The 18,692-nt window shown below is 36.4% G+C and overlaps 2 protein-coding genes across 7 annotated transcripts in view; one reads left to right on the top strand and one right to left on the bottom strand.

The window, feature by feature from the left end:
• The window catches only part of LOC139980762 (phospholipid phosphatase 2-like), a 46,566-nt gene extending 40,670 nt beyond the window's left edge, over positions 1 to 5,896 (top strand). For all 6 annotated transcript variants that reach the window (XM_071992666.1, XM_071992669.1, XM_071992668.1 and 3 more), the window contains exon 7: positions 1,072 to 5,896. In XM_071992666.1, coding sequence (XP_071848767.1) covers positions 1,072 to 1,245 — 174 coding nt within the window. In that variant the 3' untranslated portion in view covers positions 1,246 to 5,896. The remainder of the gene's footprint in view (positions 1 to 1,071) is intronic.
• Positions 5,897 to 13,061: 7,165 nt separating this feature from the next.
• LOC139980765 (protein MTO1 homolog, mitochondrial-like) overlaps positions 13,062 to 18,692 on the bottom strand; it is a 47,478-nt gene continuing 41,847 nt past the window's right edge. The window contains exon 17 of the mRNA XM_071992677.1: positions 13,062 to 13,685. Coding sequence (XP_071848778.1) covers positions 13,569 to 13,685 — 117 coding nt within the window. The 3' untranslated portion in view covers positions 13,062 to 13,568. The remainder of the gene's footprint in view (positions 13,686 to 18,692) is intronic.

Consider the following 18,692-nt stretch of genomic DNA (forward strand, 5'->3'; position numbering starts at 1 on the left):
TGTTTGTGTGATAAACGAAAGACGTCCTTCATTTTTGGACGGATACAGGAGACAATATGCCTACTGTATATAGAGCAAAGAGAAATCATCAGTCCCGGATTTCACCAGTCTTTGTTGACCTAGCCCTCCACGTTTGTGTACGATAGGCCACATGACATTGTTAGAAACTCACACCTTTTCTTTCCTCAAAATCTTTATATTTTGAGAAGGATGAGAAAGGGACAGGCCTTAAGGAATGAATGGAACATAGTATAGGTATTTTTGTTGAATGTTAAGCCAACCGTGGTTGCTTTTGTCCAAGCGGTATCATTTTTTTGGCAACATTTTTAATTCACCTCATGGTGGTATGCACCCGTCTACAAGATAAGGATTGCTATTTGCAAAGAAACCAAGTCTGCCAGTCTGTACATGTTTACAAACACCCATTTTTCTCAATGGTAAAAATTAAGTTGTGAATTACGCCACTTTTCCGGTAGAATTTTACAAAGTATGTTACGGCCTTTCAGGCGGTTGAGGTTTATAATAATAGAGTAGAGGACTAAAGTGCTAGCTGGAAGGGGTACGAACTAGGTTGGGGAGAGGTTGACGATAAATAGGAGAGGGCTTTGTGTGTTGTTTTTAGTCTTAAAATGGAACGTACTTGTGATGATGTTGCAATATACATATTGCGTACGGTCAATTCAAAATATGAAATCACATGTTGGTTATGTGTAGTTGCAAAAATTATGGGCAAACTTTTGGCAACAATCGTTTCCAGCATTCAAGTAGATGTGCTTACTTTATTTCACCTAGCTGCATGAGAGCAAGTTCCGTCAAGAATACGGTATAGGTGACATTGGTGTGTGCAAACGGTAGGGGGGGGGGCTGCAGGTAGAGGGGAGGGGGTGAAATTAAGGGAAAGTGTTGAATCCTTGATCAACCTCTGGTCCTCCCATAAGGGTCCATGCTCCTACCTAAACTTATAATTTGTCCCATCTCACTGCCCCCCCCCCTGAACATTCCAGGCCACTGCCATGTGATCCCATCAGATCACAAGAATAATGATTATGTTTCTCATCTCTCAATCGACAGGTGATCTACGTCAGTGATTTGTATTCAAAGGAGTTGACATCTCTCCCTTCTCCAGAAGTCCACGACAAACAAGACCACAGCGAACCGGCTAAGAACAACTACGGCAGTGTGGATTACAATCAGCAGATGAGTACCGTCAGTACCGTCACCGTGGTAACAGAAGGTCCAAAGTAGTACTACTACTGTCATTACTTTGCAAGTTCTTGTCATATTAGAGGATTGACCAATGGCTGTTTGTAAAGATACTCTTAATAAAAGGTGGCAGTGAATTGACCACACCCTAAGTCATGGATATTCATATCACTTCCCATTTGCTGGATGTTGTAGGAGGTCATGACCATATGCCTCAAAGTTAATAGCATGTTTACTTAAATATCACTATAAGTTGTTCAAGGTGCTTTCCAATGTGGCTCTTTAATACTAACAGGCCGATCAGAGGGAGGTCTACATGCAGCCCCAGGACCCAGGTTAAAATTAAACATCCCACGGAAATATGGGATAAAGAATAGCATAATTTCATTTGTATGAAGACTTCAAATGGAAAGGGGGGGGGGGGGTTGGGGAGGAGGGTAGTGATATTATCATCCCTCTACCTGACGTGGCTTGTGGAATACCCTGCTCTAACCCTCCAAAACTATTCCCAGACATTTAGGACTAAAATGTCTCAGTGCCGAGAAATACTTTGAGGGTGGCATGAGTAGATGTTCTAACATATTTGGGGACCATAGACCGATGATATAATCAATGACAACCAGAGAAATGGCAGGAAAGAGGAGACTGTTTGCCTACCTCTTTGTATGTCATGTCAGCAGGTACCTATTAGCACCAGCTACGCACAAATATAGACTTGTGAATCAGGGGAAAAGATTTGAACATGTGAGAGGATTTTACAGAAATTGTGTCACAGAATGAGTTACATAAACTTTTGGAAATGAAAACTAAAGACATAGTGAAAAAAAACAAAACATTTTGCTGTGATTTCTGGCCTGATGGTACAGTTAAGTCTTGGAATGATGACCACAGTGAATAACTATTATAGAGTTTCAACAATGTTTCCAATGTACCAGTCCTGTGGGATGCATTTGCATGGGTGTTTTTGATGATGAAATCCTGATGTGATATCAAATCAAACTTACCCCATTTTGATCCATGTGTCTGGTTGATGCATTTTTCAAAACTGAAGGACTTTTTGTTTTGTGGTTTGTTGGCCTTCTCATTAAGGTTTTTATCTTTTCTATCACAATAAACAGTATATACAGTAATTATATACAGTAATACAAAAGATTCTGGCACAAAATCTTCCTCCCCTCACTATCCCCCTTTTGGAATTTGCTCAAAACACAAAGTTACAATTTCGCCTGCACAATTAAAGGCGATATTAAAGACATACTGTATATACATATGATATAGAGATGTGAAGAGTGCATATCATACAGCACCACAATTCAGAATTAAATTGTATCTTTCCAATCTAGGAAGTGTCTGTTTACACCACCTGCTGGGGAACTGCAGAGTAACGTCCCACTCAACTTCCCATATGAAGTGATACATTGGCACATTCTCTACTTCCTTCATTTTACTAAATTGTAGGACTGCACTCTTCCGATTAAAAGACTCGCCTCAAACTGTGCTGCGCTCTGAAAAAGTTAACTTTTCGTTGCTTGCAAATGACTTTTTCTTCTTGTCGCTACAAAATGCAGACAGTAATGAAACGTGGTACTTTGTTATCTTTTATCTAGACCTGAGATGTCCACGCTGCTATGTACATTGTGTTGTGGGTATTGACCGTAGCTGTATGTATTGACTTTACACTAGTGTCTAATTACCGACAGTAGCAAGCTGTGTGCGTATTTTCTGGGATCGATGATGGTGTCTAACACTTCTGTTACACCTCATTCGAAACTAGGTCAGATTACCGGTTGTGCGTGAGTCTTCACACCCTTTAAAAAAAAAAATCATTTAGGAAGTCATAAGTCAAGATCCCACGGGGGGGGGGGGGGGGATTTCTCTGAGTCTAAAATAATTGCTGAATGAATAGATAAATAAAGGTCAAAGACTAAGTTTACTGCTGTTAGTGAGTATCTTAAAAAGGGTTAAGGTTATGTTAGACCTGTACAGACTTAATGGTTAATAGTCACTTCTTTGCTATATACAAATCAACTTGTCTGTTTTATTTTGTATTGTTTTTTGGTTGATGTTTGTTAATTACTTGATTATTTCATGTATTCTCTAAATGTGAATATTTTGTGTCATTCGGTATCCATATTTGTCTTTCTTTGCAGTGTTGTAAATTTATGTGAAGTTGCTTTGTAATGATATTTTTGTAATCTTCTTCTTCTTCATAGTAGTAGTGTGGTGCATGTACATATATATTCTAATACTCATAGAAAATGCATTGTACCACGGTGCTATCTGTCTTAATTTAAAAATGAAATGTGTTTACTGCTACTGAGTAGTTAATGTTTTTATAATGAGGTCATTTAACTTCAACCAGAGTGCCAACTAGTTATGTACACCCCTGTCGGTAGCCACAGTATATTTTCATGAAGCTATTTTACATGAAATCTCAGGTTAAATAGAAATCCCACAGCCCCCCCCCCCCCCTTAGTGATTATGTAACTGTGTAACATTATTGCTAACCTCCTCCAATGTATTATTCTCTTTAAATGGAATAAATGAACAAATTTCATTTCTTTGCTGTGATATATGTATGGATTGGTGAAGGAGGGGAGAGGGTTAATAGCATGTCCTATCCTATCCCAACCATAACTGGCAAATTATTACATAACAAAGGTGGCCCCTTAAAGCTATATCCAGTATACCCTTTCCTTTTCCCTTCCTGTGGCCACACCTCCTCCCCTCCCCAACACACTCTGGTTACATATGCTACTGACTATACATAACATCACTAGTGTAGGTCGGTTGTTGACTGGAAGAGCTGTGATGTATTACTTCTTTAAGTTTGTCAGTTATTATCATTTGGTCGCATTTTCTTGACATCATTAGCACAAAGCCGTGCCTGATAGGTATGTAACTGGACTCTGAGCCCAAATACCCTGGGTATGATCACTTTCCCAGGTCTGTCTTGAAAGTCACCTTCACTGTTACATAGACCATCTGCAGATATAGAAATCCACAGGAAGTTTACAGTTGTAAAAACTGGTACAAGCTTCCATACATATACTAATGATTAACATAACAGCCCACCCACCACCATGCACATTTTGGAGACATATTTCTGTTATCTGTTTTGGTAGCGTAAAAAACATGGAAACCTTTCCATTAACCTTTCCTGCTAAGTTTGTAACAAATTGAAGATATTTTATTTGCCAAATAAGATTGTTAAAATGCTGTGTGTAGTAATTATGGGAGATTTTGTATTAATTTAAAGGTAATCTGTGTATTAAAAGTAATATTTATTTCAGTATAAAATATTAGTTCTGTTGTAAATTCTTCAAGCCTAAGGACTCTGGTTGTAAGTTTGTATTTAATGCTGTCAATGTGTATAATCTTTATTATTTATTCAAGATTAAATCATTTAATTTCTTTTTGTTAAAAGTTTATAAAAACAAATTTTAAGGGAACCTTTTCACCTGTAAAGTCGACAAATTTCTTCGGGTTTGTTATTTTCCTTGGGTGTTAATTTACGGCTGATGCTTAAAATTAATACAAAGATAAAGAATAAAAAAACAGGGACCAGAGAGAGGTGAGAAAACAAATTTGAACAAGAAAGATTCATAAAAGTCATTTTTTCCTCCACAGGAATATGGAAATCATTTTGCCAAATACTTTTTTCAGAGAGATGGTTCTAGTAAATAGTTCTTGCTGCAGTGTCTTGTTTGTTACCAACAAAACATTTGCACTTTTGAGCACAAAATTTTACAAAAAGTGTCTTTTGGAAGCAGGTTTAACAGACAGTATTCCTAACAATGTCTATTATGTCTTAAGAAGTTACATACATTTGTTACGTTTAATACCTACAACATTGATTTCAGAAATAGTTTTGTTAAGGAAGTTGTGTGCATTATTGAAACAAATTGTAAACTCCATTTCCTATATATTTCCTAGAATCCATATCCCATAGGGAAACTTCTAGAAAGTAACTAAAAGGGTGAAAGGTCATTTATAATTTGAGAGTTTGGGCCAAGAAGTTTCTCAAAGAATATGAGATTCTTCATCACTATAATATATCTCGAAATTATCGTGTATTTCTATGATTTTACTACAACACATGGCATCCATTTTGTAGACTGGTCTGTAGTAATCAAGCATTGCGAGCATGAAGGATGTCTGTATGTGCAACTCAGTATCAATTTTTTTCATACAATGTTTACTGTTTATATAAAACTGCCACATTTTACATGCAGTTTACTTTAAGTTACTCCACTTTATAAGTGAATTCCTTTGTTTTGAAGTAAAAAAAAACGTTTTCATACTCTGGTTTCTGGATTCTATTAAAAATGTCACCACCTTTATGGTTTGCATGAAAATATATTGACATATAAAGGCAAATCTCCAACTCATATCACAAATAATATTACAAGAGGGGCAACAAAATTCTCTCCGTCTGTTTTGTGGCTCCGTTTGTCAGTCTGTGTGTTTCCAACTCATGTTTGCAGCTTTTTACAAATATTTTGGATCTCAAACTTTGACCGAATGCTGCAGATTTGTTTTTATGAGTAAAAGTACTTATAGAAGTTGCAATCAATTTATTGATCATATACATCTTCCAATCAATCAATAAAGATTCACATGCTTCCATTTTTATCGTTGATTATATAAATATTTTTGTTAAATACATATATCAATGTACAAAAACTGAGAATCGTATTTGCTTTATGTTTTTACTTCAGCCTACTACCTCAAGAAAATCAAACCCACCCTCACACATGCTATCAATTATCAGAAAGTTTTCACAAAGAGATTGTTTAATATTTCTAGCCACAAGTAGTTCATTATTAAATGTTATTATTGCTGCTTCCAAATTTACTTTTTTTGAGTGGAATGGAGAAGGGAGGGGCAGGACAGGATTGCTAAAAGCTTTCCATGTTACTCTCCTGGGAGGTAGGGTAGGGGGTGGGGCAGGACAGGAGAGGAGAGGATTGCTAAAAGTTTTCCATGGTACTTTCCTAAAGTTTCTGAACAGTCCAACTTATTGACAGGCAGTGAGGAATGAAACAGTGAGTTAAAACATGTCAGTGATTGGTAAATGCTTTGCAGTTGGTTGTACAATATATACTTGTTAAGTGGTCATTACCTTGATGTCCTATTTGAGGACAATTAGTGATAACAATTGTTATTCAAACACAAAAATTAAACCAAAGATGTGTTAGTTTGAACTCTAATGAAACCAAAGTACCAAGTGCTTGATAGTAACATATCACTGCTTATTGCATATATGGACCAGTCGTACCGATGGAACCAGTCGTACTGATGGAACCAGTCGTACAGACAGGACTGGGTCTTTATAGTGTTTTGGACTCCCAGTGTGTATCTTGTTATAGCATATACAGTGCCCTGGTCTCATACCCATTGCAACAGCCTTAATTTGCAATTATACTTAACAGACCACAAATGCAGGCAACATTTCCATTTTTAAATGTCAAAGTCTAATCAAAAAACGAACCACCCATTTGCTTAAGCTTCCCACACAACTGCTTTGTATGAACATCAATTTTCCAAGGAAGATAAACAAACCATTTTTAAATGGTAAATAAAACCTAAGATTATAAATTTATATATTTTATATGTGTTATCGGTCAAGTAAACAGAAACACATTTCTCCACAAGTCTTCCAATCTTAATATCTTGATCAATTGCTGAGATATTAACTTTTGTTATTTACTTTATTTGGATATTAAAATATTGAATTGCAATATCAATTTGTGATATATATTTGACAATATATCATATCATTGTTTTCATTGCTAATGTTCACTGATGAAACTTTTCAACACTTCAATTAGTCATAAAATGAATGAAGTACTTATAGCACCTCCTATTAACATTAAATAACATTTATACTAACAATCACACACAGATGACTCATTTTCTGAGGTCAGATAATCATTTCAACCTTCAAGAAACATAAAATGTAGACTTTTATTATTGAACACAGTCCATATTTGACATTAACTCTAGCACACCTTCTATTCATGTCCAAAAACAATTTGGGATGCAATTTGCCCAAATTAACTATTTGAGAGAAAAATGTAATAGATGAATATATTGTAAAGTTTTCGGAGATGTAGTTTAAAATGAACAGTTCCTATTAACTTTTTTGTTCTATTGCAAGCAAAGTACTTTTATTTTTACATGCAAGATCAAGACTGTGGTTCTGGAAGCAATGACTTTCTATTCTAAGAGGATTAAGTTAAGTTTTGAGGTTGAACTCTTCATTCTCACCAAGCAAAAGAAAGTGGAAATGGTTGAGAAGTACAAAGTCTTCCTTCAATTGCTGTTTAATTTCCGGTAGTGTGTATAAATTATCATTGTCATCTCATTCACTCCTAATGTTTTTCTGTCTGTATGTCTATGGAGTTTTTGTTCACTATTTATTTTCAGGGACTTTGTAACAAGAAAGAGTTCGGTTGAAAGTCCATGTTTGACATGACAGCTTGTTGTACAATTATTAACTCTTCCAAATAAAGTGAATAAACTGTAACATAGCATATCTCAACAATAATGAAACAGGCTATATAAAAACCCAGGGTGTTGGATCGATCTGCATTTCTTGATATTTCACAAGCTCTGCGGTCATCAATTTTGTAAATCTTATATTTAATAATACCGTTAACTATTCAGCATAATCAAAGCAGACATTTTTTTTCTCCAATTTCCTTGATAAATCAAAATATCAAACTTTATAATATTTTAGAATCTGCTCTGCAAAGAGAAGGTCATACCCTCAAGTCTTCAAGGACAGCACACCCAGCTATTATGATTCCAATGATATTGGTTCTCCGAGAAATTTGAAATGCATTGCTAAAGTGTGTTATTTGACACAAGCAAGACCTGGGTTTGGTTTAAGTAGTTAATCCAATTCACAGGATGAGCCTTGGATAATTTAAAAGGAAATATCTAAAGACGAAAAGAGACCCAAATGTGATGTTGCTGGAATAGTACAAATTCACAAGTTTTGACTTGTCTATAATATATCAAACAGTCCTACATCAAAATGACCTTTGTGCAATGAGCCATTATTAAATGATTTCTCACATGTAAATAAATTTGATAGAAACTCCTCCTAATTAAAGGCATTGAAGACTCGCCCCAAACCGCATGCCGCGCTCTGAAAAAGTTAACTTTCTGTTGCTTGCAAGTGAAGTTTTCTGCTCGTCGCTACAAAATGCAGACAGTAATGAAACGTGATACCTTGTTATCTTTAGCTGGACCTGAGATGTCCATCGCTGTATCGTTTGTACATTGTGCTGTGGGTATTGACCGCAGCTGTATGTAGTGACTGTACACTAGTGTTTAATTACCGAAGGTAGCAAGCTGTGTGCGTATTTTCTGTGATCGATGGTGGTGTCTAACACTTCTGTTACACCTCATTCGAAACTAGGTCAGATTACCGGCATTAGACGTTTCTTTTTGCGCAAGTCTCCATACCCTTTAAGGTAGCATACTCCATATAATTGCATGGGGCATTGAATAGGTATGTGCTACCTTAAGGTAGCATACTCAATATTATTGCACAGGGCATTTTATAGGACTGTGCTACCTTAAGGTAGCATACATCCTAGTTAAACCCTATCCATCACTGCATAACTGACAAGCTGGCCATTCCTGGCACCTTCAGTTTGACCATGAATATATTTTTGCTTTGCAGAGAGTCTGAAGTTTTCGTCACTTGTAACACAAATCTCTCTTCAATTGACCCAATTTTTGCCCTACAAGTACTTCCATTCTGTGTACTCTGACATCGAATCAACAAAAAGCCAGATCCCATTTGATAACATATCGATAAAGATGATCTCCTGATGCTTTTCGGCACTTTTCCAGAAGGAGAACGCTTGGGGTGATTCGTATACACTATATGGAATGTGATACCATAAGGACTTTTTGATAAAATTGTTTGTTGCAATCTGATGCTAATATCATTTCATGATATAGACCTAATTAACGTGGCAATTTCAAATAATCAAGTAAAAAGGATCTCCCTACGGCATCTCTGTTTCCTTTATAATGTCGGTCAAGTCGAGAGGAGGTTGGCCAGAGAAAGAGAAAATGTCCAGCCATTCTCCAGCTGACCATGCGACCTATTAAAGAAATGATATCTGAAGGAAGGAAACTGGGATTTAAAGCGATTAAAAAATTGATTTTTCATCTGTGGAAGATTTCCCATAGCTTTGTGAGTCCTGTGATTCACATTACGCTTTACGTAAATTGAATTAGCTCAGAGTGAAATCCCTTAATACAAGCCCTATGGCCTGTTGACCAGCAAACAACAAAGAAGAGAGGCAGAGAAGTGCATTGAGACCGCCGGTATAATGTGCTATATAAATAAGTATTATTATTATTATTGTTATGATCATTATTATTATTAAGAAAAAAATATGAGGGTGAGACAGACATAATTCAATGTTGTAGCTGATATTGTCTTATCAACTCTGATATTACTTATCCAAAGAAATTCATTCCTTTGATAAAATGTTTAAGCCCATTCAGTCACTACAATTTACATTTGACTCAAACACGGAAATCAAGAGTTCAAAATGGATTAACCGCATACACAATTACGATCGGAATCCATCTCGAAGATTTTAATATCAGAAAGAGATTGTGGTTTAAAAAAACATGCCTTTCCTAATCTAATCCCTGGATCAAACATGATATCATATCTGATACATGTGATACATTACTTTATGCAATAATATTGTGGAAGAAACAGCTGTTTGGTATTTACCAAAATCCAGAATTATATCCATTCAAGTCATTACAAGTGGATTTCCTTGCTTAAATAAGGCATTGACTCCAATCACTGTATTACTACTTCTCTGGAAAAAAAAAATGGTTAAGGAACTGTGACTCATTTCGCTTTGAGATATAGTGCCAAAGCACGGCACTACAAAATCTCTGGGAATTTAAAGTCGCAAATATTGGTAAAGGCCGTGCTTTTGTTCTTGATCTTAGAGGGCAACAAAGGCCTATTGTTTTACTTTCCTCAGTTTACTACATTATGAAACTTAAAATTTAATATGAATATATATATTATATTGATCATTGTCATAATTTGTGTACACATTTAGCCCTAAGATGAGTGATTTGACCCTTGCTCTAAGAGCACAACAAAGGCCTATTGTATTTACTTTCCTCATAGTTTGAGTAAACATTTAGCCCTGGGATGAGTGTTTTGACCCAACACTGACTATTTGGAGGTATCTACATATTATGATTTATGCAATTTTGCAAATGTCATTAACGATAACGTTTAAAAAACTTTACACAAAAACCATGAGTAGTTATGAATAAGTTAGGAAGTAAACATAAATGTTAAATGTAATAGATGGTACCACTGTAATTTGGGTTCAATTACAATATGGTCACACAATACACATTTCCCCAAATCTAAAATCTTTTACAAAGAAAGAACTTTAAAAGAAACTTAAACGGTAAGACCCTTTAATTACATCACTTTGTGCGTGTTTCTACAAAAGGCGGAAATAAATGAGACTTCAGAAATTATCAAGTCTTGATAAAAAAAAAAATCCCTGAGATATTGATAAATACTTGAGATATTGAACAACTACTGACATAAACTTAAAATAATCTTTCGGCCTCAAAGAATCCATTTTTGTGAAAAGCAGTATTTACTGTATTACGAATTCCATTAATATCAAACACACAAAACGATGCATATCATTGTGGCCTAAATCATCATCTTTTTCACTTTTGACAGGTTCCCTACAGCATGAATTAATGATGGGGTTACCCTTATAATTAGCCCTTTATTGCAAAGAATGATTAAATTTAAAGGTCTGCTTGTTAACAAGGTCAAAAGAACACAGGCTCCTCTCTGTAAATAGGACAAGCTCCATGGTATATAACACACTGTCCACCCGGTAAAACTCTAATCCACCATTCGTATGATGATTAAAAGAGGAAGTTTTTGTTATTCCGCATTAGTGACACTTTACATACATGGCACAGTTGTTGTAGACATGGATTCCAGGATACGGTCTCGTTCTGCATATATGTACTATTTTGGGAGCTTGATTTTGTTTCGACTAATGCAATGGCAAGAGTATGTGTCCAGTGTATTGCTGCCCTGTACATTACGTACAGTAAATATGTGGAAGTATTAAAACCCATTGCGGGATGCAATTATAGTCATTATAGTCATATTGCATATAGATACGTTTGTCTGCATACATGTCTGTGTCCAGTTTGACTTATTTACAGAATGAACAAAACTTTAATTCTGCTCATTCTTCACCAAGGAGCTAATTCCTTTCAAAAAGGAGATTCCTCATCATTATAATGTCTCCTGTATGGAGATGAATTAGGCCTTAATGATAGGCATCTCAATGTGCAACTTTAGGCCTTCATGATAGGCATCGCAATGTGCATCTTTAGGCCTCCATTATAGGCATCACAATGTGCATCTTTAGGCCTTCATGATAGGCACCGCAATGTGCATCTTTAGGCCTCCATGATAGGCATCGCAATGTGCATCTTTAGGCCTTCATGATAGGCATCGCAATGTGCATCTTTAGGCCTCCATGATAGGCATCACAATGTGCATCTTTAGGCCTTCATGATAGGCACCGCAATGTGCATCTTTAGGCCTCCATGATAGGCATCGCAATGTGCATCTTTAGGCCTCCATGATAGGCATCGCAATGTGCATCTTTAGGTCTTCATGATTGGCACCGCAATGTGCATCTTTAGGCCTCCATGATAGGCATCGCAATGTGCATCTTTAGGCCTCCATAATAGGCATCGCAATGTGCATCTTTAGGCCTCCATTATAGGCATCACAATGTGCATGTTTAGGCCTTCATGATAGGCACCGCAATGTGCATCTTTACGCCTTCATGATAGGCATCACAATGTGCATCTTTAGGCCTCCATTATAGGCATCACAATGTGCATGTTTAGGCCTCCATGATAGGCACCGCAATGTGCATCTTTACGCCTTCATGATTGGCACCGCAATGTGCATCTTTAGGCCTCCATGATAGGCATCGCAATGTGCATTTTTAGGCCTCCATGATAGGCATCGCATTGTGCATCTTTAGGCCTCCATTATAGGCATCACAATGTGCATCTTTAGGCCTTCATGATAGGCATCGCAATGTGCATCTTTAGGCCTTCATGATAGGCATCACAATGTGCACCTTTAGGCCTCCATGATAGGCATCACAATGTGCATGTTTAGGCCTTCATGATAGGCACCGCAATGTGCATCTTTAGGCGTCCATGATAGGCATCGCAATGTGCATCTTTAGGCCTCCATGAAAGGCATCACAATGTGCATCTTTAGGCCTTCATGATAGGCATCGCAATGTGCATCTTTAGGCCTTCATGATAGGCATCGCATTTATAACTGAATGCATAGTACAGCTTTAGATGTCAATCTAAAGTGTAAAGTTTGAATACCACTCCCCAATTAGATAGTATTTGTTATTTTGGCATATTTTTGCAATTTTAGTAAATAGTTTTGTTTCTCTCCTAAGAATATGATAATGATAATGATAATAACAGCCAAAACTTGATTGATATATCCAAACTATGGTAGAACTAGTATTAAGTCTGTAACAAAAGTGATGTGGCCCAGATTAGCTTGTACTATTGGGGTTTGTTATTGCCATAGCAACACTAGTCAAGACCATAATAAATTAAAACTGCTGTCTCAATAGGGTATACTGTTGATACAAGGCATTCACACAATATTATTACCAAAAGATCCCCTGCACCCCAACACCTACCCAAACCTAACTCTCAACTCAACTCTTAACTCTCAACCCCCCCACCCACCCCCCCCCCACATCGCAGTCACACCATCCTCATTTAAGATAAGAGTTCATATTCATTGCATCCACCTCACATCGCAGTCATACCGTCCTTATTAACGATATCAGTTCATATTCATTGCATCCACCTTACATCACAGTCACACCGTCCTCATTCACGATATCAGTTCATATTCATTGCATCCACCTCACGTCGCAGTCATACCGTCCTCATTTGCGATAAGAGTTCATATTCATTGCATCCACCTCACGTCGCAGTCATACCGTCCTTATTAACGATATCAGTTCTTATTCATTGCATCCATCTGGCATCACAGTCGTACCGTCCTTATTAACCATATCAGTTCATATTCATTGCATCCACCTCACATCGCAGTCACACTGTCCTCACATCGCAGTTGTTTGTAGCATCTTCAGAGAATCCACTGGAAAGCGGTCGACAACATCATGTCCCTTGATGAATGAGGGCAGTGTAACCTTTGAGACAACTTCACCAAAGTTTCTGGTAACATTCCTGGATCAGGACGGATTCAGTGTTGTTGGGTGACTTCTGTTCCTCTCCCGTTTCTTAACGATCCACATAAGTTGTAATAATGCGCCTGGGGTCATTCCATTGATTCTACTAGCAGCACCAATCTTAAAATGAAATTTAAAAACAAGAATCCATAATCAATAACATGGTCTAAACGATGTGTTATAACTGACTAAACTTTTATCACCCAAAGTTGTATAAATTCTTCGTCGTGAACTAGTCTTTCCTAGATAACAGAAAGTTGTCTTCATAATTAAACCTCAAGGTGGTCAAAGAGTTTTGCCAGTTAAACAAAAACAGAAAATACTTTTAAGTTGGGACACAACTCCAAAGTACCATCTTCAATTTAAAGGATGATAACTCTAAAGCATAAAATTAATTTTGATATATGCTATATAGACCGTTTACAACCGCTTCTATCAGATGTACTTCTATACTACATTTACAAGTTTTGAGAATTGTAGCCCTTTAAACACAGTTGAGGTTCATCAGTTAAAGTGACTGAACCTTGTAGTTTAAATCATGCAAAGACCATTAGAATAGATCAGTTCCTCAGATGCGATATACATGACTCAATGGGTAAACATGACTGTTGGGACCTCAAAAGACATATTTATTTTGTGTTTATACAAATTTGTAATGGACAGATGGTGTTGTATGTCATCGAAGGATTTTACATTGTTTTTAAAAAGTTAAAAGAACCTGTGTTGGTTGAGTTTATTAGAGTGTAACAAACAACGAATTCACAATAAGACCTGTACCGAGGAACCGACTATGACATCATCATCATCATCACCAATTCAGCCTTAAAGGAGCATTCAAGAGATGCTAAAGCATATTTTTAAAGTTCAATATATCTTGGAACCCAGAAATAGCTACAGAAACAATACTTGTACATAAAAGTTTCTTACTGTTTGGACTATATAGTATAACTATCAAAATATTCTGCCTTTAGTCATTCTTAATATACATATGACAGAAATTGTTACAAAGGAGAATTCTCTGCAGATTTTTTTTTCTTTTATCAAAGATCTCAATCTAACTAACCACAGACAGAGATAAGACATAGATGCTGTAAAAACAGAAGGCCACCACTGCGGCATGGAGGCATATGTCATCCCAGATGCACCATTGGGGAGACAGTTGTCAAGTAATAATAACGCATTGGCTATAGATGATTATAAAGGAAATGAGATTACCAATGTACCTGCTGGCTAAGATAGTCAGGGTAACATCTGTAAAACAAAAACCTTTGCAGCTGGCAAACCTACCCAATCATCATGTGTGTTTAGTTCTATTTAAATGTAACAAACAATTCCTCATTAGCTCTTGAAATTGCACCCAGTAGAATCACTCAGCTAGAGACCAAATTCAGGGGCGTATCCAGGATTTTCCACTAGGGGGGCGTCAGGCATGAATGATCGCCGTCCTGGGGGATGGGTCTAAGGGGAGGGGTGGACAATTTTGCTTTAGAAGAAGGGCTGAAATGCAAAATGGTGCCATATGTCATCCATTTTTCGACCTTAATAATAAGCAACATTTCCAGTAAATATGGACACAAAATGCACAATTTAGTACGGCTGGCATGTCACTTAGTGTTTATATAGTGATAATACAAACACAATTACCATCTATGTTTCTAAAACAATTATGCCGCCAAACTTCATCAAAACCTTTTTTTGGCAAACAAAAAATAAAGCATACGGGAGGGGGGGGGGGGGGTTGAGCGATCACCGACATCTCACATAAAGGTCGTCATCAATTTTTTTTTTTTTTTGCTAAACTTTTTTTTTTTGGTGACGGCCAATAGGTGGGGCGCGCGCCTGTTGCGCCCCCCCTGGATACACCCCTGAAATTCATAGATAAGTCTACACCACTTTATCAGCCTAATTTTTTATCATAGTTTGCTTGACTAGATTTTTATTTTTATAGTAGGCTGCAACAGTTGACAGTAGGCTTTATCAGTATAAAAGATAAAACTGTCTGCACAATCAAATTGGTTTCAGATTGAGCAAGCCAGCATGCAGATGAAGAAGTACTATTAACAAATAAATGAAGTGAAATGAAATATGCAGAAGAATCCCAAACGATAGTCTTGGTCTTAATGTTAAACTTTGTAACTATTAGGTGGTTTTTTCTTCTTCTTTGCAGTCTGAATAAAGTTCAACCCGCAGTGTCTCAGAACACATAGAGTTTGTATGCAGACATTCTTTGTTTTCAAAAGTGTGTTAAAATACAATATGTATTCTACCTAATCAAATCCCCCCAAAAACATGTATTATTCATTTTCAAACATTTAGAACGGCTCTCAATCATTTTATTAAAATGAAAATTGACCAGTCGAGTAATTATGAAATTATGTTATTATGTTATTACGGGAATTTATCATTGAATCCTGATGATAGCTCGACCAAGATGGATGAAATAACAACTCAACATTAAATGCTGCATGATGTGAGAGAAACAAATAAATGAAATGATATGAAATGAAATATGAAACTTCATTATGCAATTTGCACGTAGAAATTGCAAGACACAAATAAGTTCTACACAACAAGATTTTGAATATTTATATACCGTTTAGATGCTGTGATTGATACTGTGATCCATGCAATGATGCATTTAGATACTGTTAAACAAAATATGATCCATTTAGATAGTACTGTTAACCATACAATGATCAATTTAGATACTGTGATCCATACAATGATCCATTTAGATACTATGATCCATACTATGATTCATTTAGATACTATGATCCATACTATGATCCATTTAGATAGTACTGTTAACCATACAATGATCCATTTAGATAGTACTGTTAACCATACAATGATCAATTTAGATACTGTGATCCATACAATGATCCATTTAGATACTATGATCCATACTATGATTCATTTAGATACTATGATCCATACTATGATCCATTTAGATAGTACTGTTAACCATACAATGATCCATTTAGATAGTACTGTTAACCATACAATGATCAATTTAGATACTGTGATCCATACAATGATCCATTTAGATACTATGATCCATACTATGATTCATTTAGATACTATGATCCATACTATGATCCATTTAGATAGTACTGTTAACCATACTATGATCCATTTAGATAGTACTGTTAACCATACAATGATCCATTTAGATATTGTGATCCATACTGGCATCCATACAATGGTCTATTTAGATACTTAGATACTTTTGGAATGTTAGCTCAGTGGTTAACACCAGTGCCTTCCAATTATAAGGTCCCCGGTTTGAGTCACTCCAAGATTAATGTATGTCGTCCAGTTACAGAGTTGTTGACAATTGACAATTCATAATCACGGACGTTAAATATGAATGTAAGAGACTGACTTCGGTCAGCTTGGGGCCTTGATAAGCCAACGAGGCTTCTTCGAGAGTTCCTGCTTGCAGGAGGATCTACAAATACATACATGAACATACTTTGATCCATACTATGATCCATTTAGATAGTGTGCTCCATACTGTTAACCATACTATGATCCATTTAGATACTTGATCCATACTATGATCCATACAATGATCTAGATAATGCGATCCATTTAAATACTGTGTGTATTAGCAAAATAACCTTCTTAGGGTAAAAGTAAAACCAAGGTACCAGAGGAAAAATAATAAATAAAAATCCATATGAATTCAAAATGTACTTCACAGACACTTTATTGTTTATTGTTTCCACATACCGTGAAGGAAATCACTTGAAATAACCTAAAACGCATATCACATATTATTAAACTTGAAATAATAACCCGTGCTCCACTTTCATCTTTGGGCAGAACACTTATTTGATCAATAATGCACTCTAATATACATAGTCTACATAGATACCTTGCCCCAAAGGCAAATATGGCACTAAATTATGCATATATTATCTTGAATAAAATACTAATCAACTTGAAGGAAAACCAGGAGCACGATAGTTATCTTAAAGCTAACTTTAAGGTAATTCTTTGATGGTCATCCAAAACTATCTAAACTTCACAATATTGCCGAATTTCATTTAAACTACGGCCCAGTTTTGCTGACATCCAAACTACAGCCCAGTTTTGCTGACATCCAAAATACAACCCAGTTTTGCTAACATTCAAGCTACAATTCAGTTTTGCTGACATCCAAGCTACAGCCCAGTTTTGCTTACATACAAGCTACAGCCCAGTTTTGCTGACATACAAACCACAATTCAGTTTTGCTGACATCCAAACTGACAGCCCAGTTTTGCTGGCATACAAACTACAATTCAGTTTTGCTGACATCCAAGCCACAGCAAAGTTTTGCTGACCTCCAAGCTACAGCCCAGTTTTGCTGACATCCAGCACTGTGGTACTAACATCCAAACTAGAGCCTTTTATAACCCTGGAAGTACTGAAACTTGGCACAGTCCTCTGACACTCCGGGGGAGGGACAACGATCATATGACTATGCACTTAGACGGTGCACGATGAGAGGAACTTAACTAAGACTGATAAACAAATCAATCTCAGAAAAATGTAATTACCATGGACGATAATAGAACATAATAAGTTGCCTTAATTACGACTGACGACTTTCCAAACTCACGTCTGGAATATTTACAAACAAGTTCAACGATTCCATCTGGAAAAATCGACGAGAGATTGTACAGTACAAGGACAGCTGACATAAATATACCAATTAAAGGTTAAAACACTAGCATCTAGTAAACGAGGGAAATGAAAAAACCAACAGCCCTTGAAACGGAAGCCAGGGGTAATGAACTTGGCATGAAAGGAAGATATTAACAAATTGTCCAGTTTTTTTTTTTTTCTATTTTCTTCTGCTAGAGGGGAAACGATAGACCAGAGGTTGTAAGGTTTTTACAAATAATAACTTCTCTTTATTACCCCACTAAAATCTGAATTGTTGAAAATGTTGACAAAACTTACAAAAACATCAAAAGCATCACTAAGACACAGCAGTCAGTTTCATTGAAAACGTTTCAACTATAAATTTCTAATATCATCGATCAATAAAGCGCTATAACAATTACCTTTGCTACCAGAGTTGTAAAAGCATGTGTCCTTTCATAGATGAACAACCTCTTTTCTCCTCCTACTCCT

This window comes from Apostichopus japonicus, chromosome 15 (genome assembly GCF_037975245.1).
Source record: "Apostichopus japonicus isolate 1M-3 chromosome 15, ASM3797524v1, whole genome shotgun sequence".
NCBI classification, from domain to species: domain Eukaryota; kingdom Metazoa; phylum Echinodermata; class Holothuroidea; order Aspidochirotida; family Stichopodidae; genus Apostichopus; species Apostichopus japonicus.